Below are 8,377 nucleotides of genomic sequence, written 5' to 3'. Positions count from 1 at the left end.
GGTTCAAGCCATTCTACTGCCTCAGCCTCCCAACTGGCTAGAATTACAGGCATGCGCCACCATGCCCAGCTAATATTTTTGGATTTTTAGTAGAGACAGGGTTTCACCATGTTGGCCAGGGTGGTCTTGAACTCCTGTCCTCGTGATCTGCCAGCCTCGGCCTCCCAAAGTGCTGGGATTATAGGCATGAGCCACCGTGCTTGACCCTATTGACCACATTGTATGTATAGATGAGAAGCCTGGGCTTAGTACATCTGGGTTGACTAAGATCACCTGCCTCTTAGAGGCAGATCTGGGACTCCTATCTAAGCCTTGGGGAGCCAAATTTTGAGGTTTTTCATTTTCCCATTTTTTAGACAAATGTTCTTTATACCACTAAAATGTGCAGGCTCTCACTGCTAGCCTTTGGCTGTTTGATGGAGCCTTCCTCTGTGGGTCTAGGGGTGTTTAATAGCAGACTCCACACTCCTTTGATTGCATGTCTTAACAGCTGAGAGTTTGAGTGCTGTATTATCTACTGGTGCCCAGTGACATTACCACAGTACACATTGTCACAGTTGCTGTGGGGCAGGACTCTGGGCATAGCTTAGATTGCTCTTCTACTTCAGATTCTCTCTCAAGGCTGCAGTCAAAATGTTGGCCAGGGCTGGCGTCTCACCTGAAATCTAGACTGGGAAAAGATCTGCTTCCCAGCTCACAAGGTTGTTGGCAGGATTCAGTTCCTGTGGTTTCTTAGAAGGAGGGCTTTCTTGCTGATGGGCATTTGGAGGCTACCGTCGCTTCCTTGCCACATGAGCCTCTCTGTATGATCGCTTACTTCATCAAGCCATGAAGGGAGAGAGAGACAATCAAGTCTGATAGTGAGATGGAAGTTGCTGTCTTGTATAATATAAACATGGAAGAGATGGTCATCACTTTTACCATCTTCTGTTGATTAGAAGCAAGTCACAGATCTCATCTACCTTCTAGGGAAGAGAATTACACAAGGGCATGAATGCCTAGAGACAGGTGGGGAATCACTGGAGGCCACTTCAGAGTCTCTGTTACAGCGCAAACTAGTTATATGCATGTATTTCAAATATTTGCATATATTATTGTCAATCCATATAGGAATTATTAAAGCTTTAAATGGCATAGCCAAGTTGTCAGTGTAGCATTATGGGGCCAAGAAGGGAGGGACTCAGTTGGAGTTGGCCTGGAGGGAAGCTTCATAGAGGGGATTGTGTTGGAATTGGGACATGAAGGTTGAGCACAGTCAGTTAGCTGTTCTGAAAAGAGTAGTCTGCTTCCCTTGACTTTTGGACAGCTGAAGACCTAGGCTGTACAGGGGGCATGATAACATGATGTGGACTCACATCACTGAGAACAAGAAAATTCTAGCGCAGCTGGAGAGGCATAGAGGTAGAGAATACAATGGCAACAGTTTCCTGGCTCTCTCTCTTGGCCCAAGGTACTGGCATCGCCATGGTGAGGGTCTCTCTCAACCTACCCCTGAGCTAGGACTTGGGTTACTTCATTTCATTTTGGTAGTAAAGGACTTCAGGGAGTCCGGGCAGCATCTGAGAAGAGCCTGGCCCTCAGGGCCCTTGAAAACTTCACATCCAGGTTAATACAGATTCGACACCTCTGGACTTTGCTCAGACCTATAAACTTGGGTGTTAGCGCTTCCATTTGGGTGTCAAGTCTCCAGATGAGGTAGTGATGAACAGCTTCTTTGCAGCCTCCCTTGCAGAAGCATCAGTTGCTTTGCTGATAGAGAAACTGTCCAGAGCCCTGAGTGCTGCAGATTTACGAGCTGGCTGTGCCTCCTACTGTCATCTCTGGACTCCCAGCTTTTACTGAAAAATAATGGCTTCTAATTTCACCAGTAACCTGCCTTCCCCATGTAAATCTGTGTATTGGAAAACAGCCTAGAGCACATTCCCAGGAGAGCATTGGAAGGCTTAGCTTAGAACACATTCCTGGGAGAACCTCTTCTCTCCCTGGAACCATAGGATCACAGGGGAGCCTCCAGTTATAGTCACGCATTGCTTAATAATGGGATACATTCTGAGACATGCCTTCCCTAGTCTTGACATTAATTTGGAACAGACAACTAGAAAGATGAGAGAAAAACAGAGTATATGTTTACAAAAATAAAATCTTCAATGCTTGCTCTGTGGGCCCGTTTGTCCCTACCTTTATTTAGCATTTCAGGACCCAAGTTGATGGTTGCTAAAAGGCTGATCAGGGCTTTAGATTCTTTCACTCCAGCAAATTACAGCATCCGCCCTTCCCCAGCCACTTTTCACAGGTATTTTGTTGGCAATGTTTCTCTTTTCTTGAGCCAGTAGTCTTGGGCAGCTAGCCCTTGCCTCAGCCTTACCTTCATGCTATCACCAAATGCTGACATCTAAATGTGGTATTGCCCAGTTGATATCTCCACGGAGACCTGGCTCATTCTCCCAAGTAGAGGGCTAGGCATTGGGAACTTATTCTCCACCATATTTTTTAGTCTCCCCTGGATTTCACTCTATGTCCAGCCCCTCTTTCCAAGCTTCCATCTCTTGCAAATCCCCAGCTAGGTATACTGACAGTTGCATCAAATTCATAACGTCCCAGACTGTACTCATCCCCACTACAACCAGATCCTCCTCATGACTTCCTGTCTCAGGGAATGGCACCACCATTTATATTGTCCCTGACTGCAGAGTAGGTTCAATTCTTTATTACATCCTCGCCCGGCAAGTGAAGATTGTAATTAAGTAAATATTTGCTGTATTTGTTTGCCCTGTTGCTTCTCTTGGTAGACTGGTTCCTTGACAGTTGGACCATGTCTGTCTTGTTCATCACTGTACCCAGTACCTGGCATATGTGTCCTTAGTATTTGTTAAATTAAGAAATCCGTCCAGTCACTCAAGGTAGAAACCTCAGCATCAGGGTAGATTGTAGATTCCCCCTACCCACCTTCCACATTGTATTAGTCAGCAAAACTTGTCCTTTTGGCCTCTAACATATCTTTCAACTCTGTCCTGTCATTACCATACCCAGTGTTCAGGACCAGTCATTTCATATTTGAACTGTAGCAGTAACATGATGGCACCTCTTTTCTTTTCCTTCTTGCAATTCATCCTATACACAGCCACAGGGGTCTTTGAAAATTTATCATTCTGACCACCGCTTTGACTGTGTCACTTCCCTACTTAGAAACTTTTTTTGGCCCCATACTGCCCAAAGAACAAAATTGTAACCCCCTGTACTGCCACAATCTACCCCTGATTTGTTTGTCTTGCCTCATATCCTGCCATTATCTCCCGTGTAATCTTACATTTCAGCTACCACAGTTTTCCAGGTCCCAGCTCTTTAAGTCCCTCCATATCCACTCTATCTTTCCTCCTCTAGTGCTTAATACAGTGTTGTCACGGAGAAGAGACAGAGAGAAGGGTGGGTGAAGGTAGCTTTGGGATTTGGCTTGGAGAGGGTCATTGGGTTTCCAAGGAAATAGAAGAAAACTTTTCAAAGCAGCATCTTTCTTCCAACAGTAAGGTCTACTTTGAGCATCAGAATCAGCATCAAGGCTCAAGAATTGGGGAACTGGTGGCAGCAGACTGCTCTGGTGTTGGAGTTATACCTGTAAATGTACATGAATATCCTTTTCTACAATGTGGCAATGTAGTGCTTTCCTGTGGGAGGAGGGGGCTCTTTATCTTTAAAGTTGCTCTTTTTGTTTTTCAGTTCTCTTTTGTTTTTTGGAGCATGGTTCTTTGGGAAGTGGCATCCACTGCAGGAAAGCAAAATGAGCAGAGCCAGCAGGAGAACTGATGGAGTGGCACAAACTCCCAGTGTCTGGATGGTGCCACACTGGTGCCTAATCACCCGTTTAACAAGCAGAAATTAAATGTTGCTCAGCACATGTGTCTTTCAGCTCTTCTTTTTCACCCATGGATGACCACTGTGACCATGCGTTGATTGGACTGAAATGCCAGGAAACGGGTTAGGCATGCTCAGTGCTGTCCTGTTGCCACCCACAGTCAAATAACATGCTTCACTGTAGGTACCTTAATACCTGAAACAGACCCATGCTAAGTTCTGATGTCCTCTCTCTGAATTATGTGCAGACTACCTGGGGGATCTTCTTCTCTCCAAATGCTAGCCATCTTAAAGTAGGCAAACAATAGAAACTTTGGTGGGGATTTACCGGGAGCTTGAAAATGTGTCTTTGGTAACCTGATACTGGACCGCTGAACCTAATGGTTGCAAAATAAATACCTCACATGATGTCTGTTTCTGCATTTTGTGACTTTGACCTCAAGTTTCTCCCTGACGGTTTGTCTGTGCTGAGAATCTGATTGAATGTGCTCGCCGTTATGATGTGTGAGTTAAAATGGACATCTGATTTTTTCCTCCTATAAGAATGGAACATGAGTTTTAGAACACATTCGGCCAGAAACTGTGGCTCACGCCTCTAATCCCAGCACTTTGGGAACCCGCAGGTGGATTGCTTGAGCCCAGGAGTTGACAGTGGTCTGGGCAACATGGTGAAACCCTGACTCTACAAAAAAAAAAAAAAAAATACAAAAAATTAGCTGGGTATAGTGGTGCACGCCTGTAGTCCCAGCTACTCGAGAGGCCCACGGGGGAGGATCACTTGCGGCTGGAGGTTGAGGGTGCAGTGAGCCACTCCAGCCTAGGTGGCAAAACGAGACCTTTTCTTAAAAAAAAGTTCGTCTACATCCCATTTTGACAAATTTCAGAAAATTCTCTTGGGCACTTTGAGTACCTCTTCAAGGTGGCACAACTTCCTGGCTAGTGTGCATTAAAGAGAGAAACCAGTGACACCGCAAAGGTACCTTTAACATACTTTTTGTTCAAAATGCATACGATCTGGGAGGCTGAGCTTCTGAAAGTCAGGATTGCTGATCCCCTACTGTTTCTGTTGTCCTCTGTATTAGTCTCTTTTCATGCTGCTGATAGACATACCCAAGACTGGGAAGAAAAAGAGGTTTAATTGGACTTAACAGTTCCACATAACTGGGGAGGCCTCAGAATCATGGCAGGAAGCGAAAGGCACTTCTTAACATGGCAGCAGCAAGTGAAAATGAGGAAGATGCAAAAGTGGAACCCCCTGGTAAACCATCAGATCTCGTGAGACTTATTCAGTACCATGAGAACAGTATGGGAGGAACTGCCCACATGATTCAGAGTATCTTTCACTGGATCCCTACCACAAGAGTACAATTCAAGATGAGATTTGGGTGGTGGCACAGAGCCAAACCATATCATCCTCTTCCAGACAAAGTTCCCTATGTATTTCTGAGATAGCTACAAAGACACATTTGGACTTATAAGGTTGACCATGCAGGTAAAGGAAACACACAAATCAGGCTATAATGAACTAACATCACCTTGGCAAACCTCCCATCAAATGCTGAATATCCCCCCATTAATTAACCAACAAATATATTCTGAGCACCTACTATGTGCTGGGTACTATTGTAGGTACTGGGGCTAGAACAGTGAATAGAACAGACAGGTTCCCTGATCTCCTGGATCTTACAATCCAGTGATCACTGCTCGGTGGCTACCAGCATCCGGCTCTCTCCAGGCAGCATTTCCTCCTTTGAATGGCCTGTTCGGTCAGAAGCGCCCCAGCAGCCGCCACTGGGTGGGCTTAGCTCTGCCCCTGGGCCTCACAGAACAAGTTTGAGCCTTATTTCCTTCAGATATTTGAAGACAGCTGTTTTGTGTCCCCTGAGTCTTCTCCATCTGAGGAGGAATTTAGTTTATTACTAAGTACTTTTTTTTTTGCCTTCCTCTGCCGCCCAGGCTGGAGTGCAGTGGAGCCATCATAGCCTGCTGCAGCCTCAAACCCCTGGGCTCAAAGGATCCTCCCGCCTTAACTTCCCAAGTTGCTAGGACTACAAGCTACCAAGTACTTTTAAGTCGGTATCACTGGTAAATTTTTCCAAAAATATGTTTAGAGATTCTATAATAAATTGGCCAGGATTTCATTTTTAAGCAAGGGTTCTAGACACAGCCAGCATTGTCAGTTAGCACCATTATCTTTAGAGAAGAAAGGACATTATAATATCAAATAATCTGGAGGGGCATAATCTTAATACTAAAACCTTGGTAAGTTTAGCTGTATGGAAAACTGACTGACTTAATTTTTTCTCACCTAGCCAAGACCGGTGAAAATTTCATGAACCAACCAGCACCACCATTTGGGACCCACTGCCTTTGGGACCTCCATGCAACTCTTATGAATTATATTCAGCTAGAAAAGAACCCAGAGAAGCAGTAGCTTAAACAAGTCAGCCGTTTTGTCTTTCCTGTGTAAATAGAAATTTAGAGGTAGTCTGAGGTTAACATGGCTGTTCCATGATGCCATCTCTTTTTATTTTTCTCCTTCTTGGCAGTCCTTAGCATGAATTTGTCATCTACTCCCAAGATGCCTGTGTTATCTCCAGCAAAGTATGGGTGGTATGGAGTCTGGTTCCAGGCCAAAAGCCCGTGCCTGATCTTTCAGGCCTGACAAAGGCTTTACCCCACAGGCCTCTTGGGAAAAGCTGCCTGCCCACACCAGACTGGGTACCCAGCCAGTGTTGTGCATCTCTGAAGGGACTATAGTCAAGGGTGTTCTTCCACATATCTGCATTTCATACCCAGGCTCCTCTCTTTGGAGGCCTCCTAGCCATAGCCTCTTTCGGGTGTCTCTGCAGAGACCAATTTATCTGCGGGGAGACTGGAGAATACCCTTTCCCCTCTTCCTCTTCTCAACCCCCAGGCCTGTGAAATGGGAGGAGCTTTTTGTTTAGGGATCACTTGGCAGTGAGACCATCCCCATGTTTGATTGCCCACTTGACCCTGGCCTGGCATTGGTCCATGGTGGGCAATGGAACATTAGGGGAGCCAGCACTTTCTCCTGGTTAGCCTCTTGCGTATACCATCACAGTAAATGATGAAAGGCTTGCTGTTACTTGTCTTAACTCTATTCCAAATCCTGGCAGCTCAGCTCTTCCAGCTCAGCTCAGCTCTTGACAGGCAGTGGGAAGGGAAAGGGTAAAAGAGGGTTGGCTAGTGGAGTTGGCCTGCCTTGTAATGAGAAAGCTCATGTCTTATTCGTTAACCGTAGCTGCAAGGAAGGCTGGGAAATGCTCTTTAGCTGACCACACTGTCACCCTGAATGAACAAAAATACTGTCATTGAGGAAGGAAGAGAGAATGGGTTTTACATAACCACTACAGCTTGGAATCACTACTTTTAGAAAACTTGATGGTGGTTTGTCCATTATCAGCTTGATTTCATTGGTTGGTATCATACAAAGAATTGAGAGAAATGAATTTTGGGAAGACGGCAGTGGCACTAGCATAGTTTTTGAAACTCCCTGAATTCTCCCATAAAAACGGCATCTGAGATAGCAAAATCAAAACATATCGACATCTACAACAAAAAGTGAAAAGGTATCCCCACAAACCCAAAAATTCAAGTAGAAGGAATCTTCTGGCAGCACCAAGACTTACACAATATCAGCATTTTTATGGAAAGAAGCACAGGATAGCAACAGGGTGTCTATGAAATTGGAAAATAAGAGCACCCCAAAACAGCCAGTAGGTGCCCCCTGGAAAGTGCAGTGGGCAATTGGGAGAACAGTAACACCTAGTTTGCAGCACATGCACGCAAGGGGTCCACAGTAAGGTCTGAAGAAGCTAGAGCAACCAGGCACCAGAGAAGAAGCTGTAGGGAGCGAAACACAAAGAGGGCAGTCCAGGGATGTCTGGGGCAAAGGAAAGAGAAGTCCAGATGAGAGTCGGGGAGGAGAACAGCCATGTCAGAAAGAGGGAGCTGTAGTTTTGAACATGTTATGGAAACAGAAAAGGAAGCTGTAAAGCCTTGAATTTAGAAAAGGTATTCTGCCCCACCTCTTCCTCCCAAATGTGCAGGAAAACTAATTTCATGTATAAAAGAGTAACAGAAAGGATTGCAGTCAAATCTTGTAATGAGGTTGTTCTGTGAAAAATTAGAACAAGGAGCACAATAACATCCCTAATTGTAATGAAAGCATTCTAGACAGTCATGCCCACAAAGCCAGATAAAAACCATAACTTAATATTTTAAAATGAGCTGAAATAAGAAAATGTACAGGATATGAAAGAAAATCATTAATCAGAATTATAAGGCAGAAATTAGGTAATAGTACTCAGGAAAGAATTGGAAAGAAAAGAGAAAACTCATTTCCCAAATGAAGGCTGAATTATAATAGAAGGGATATTAGAGTGAATAAGCACAACAGATAATGCTTTAAGGGAATAAAAAGTGAAAAAGGAGGAAAAGATTAAATTCCAGAATGAATGAAGACAAATCAAAGAACTTAAGAAAAAGTAACCAATATGGGCCA

The 8,377-nt window shown here is 44.5% G+C and overlaps 1 protein-coding gene across 6 annotated transcripts in view; it reads left to right on the top strand.

Moving 5' to 3' along the window:
• YIPF1 (Yip1 domain family member 1) overlaps positions 1 to 8,377 on the top strand; it is a 45,924-nt gene that overhangs the window by 33,488 nt on the left and 4,059 nt on the right. For 5 of the 6 annotated variants that reach the window (XM_017504424.2, XM_017504422.1, XM_017504423.2 and 2 more), the window contains one exon: positions 3,715 to 4,257. The exons of the other annotated variant lie outside the window; for it this stretch is intronic. Coding sequence is in view for 1 of the 5 variants with exons in the window: in XM_017504421.2 (XP_017359910.1) it covers positions 3,715 to 3,801 (87 nt within the window). In the remaining 4 variants the exon portion in view is untranslated. Of the gene's footprint in view, positions 1 to 3,714; positions 4,258 to 8,377 lie in introns of those variants that run through there. 6 annotated transcript variants of the gene reach the window in all.

This window comes from Cebus imitator, unplaced genomic scaffold (assembly GCF_001604975.1).
Source record: "Cebus imitator isolate Cc_AM_T3 unplaced genomic scaffold, Cebus_imitator-1.0 Scaffold322, whole genome shotgun sequence".
In the NCBI taxonomy this organism is placed as follows: Eukaryota; Metazoa; Chordata; class Mammalia; order Primates; family Cebidae; genus Cebus; species Cebus imitator.
This window is presented reverse-complemented; position numbering and strand designations above follow the sequence as displayed.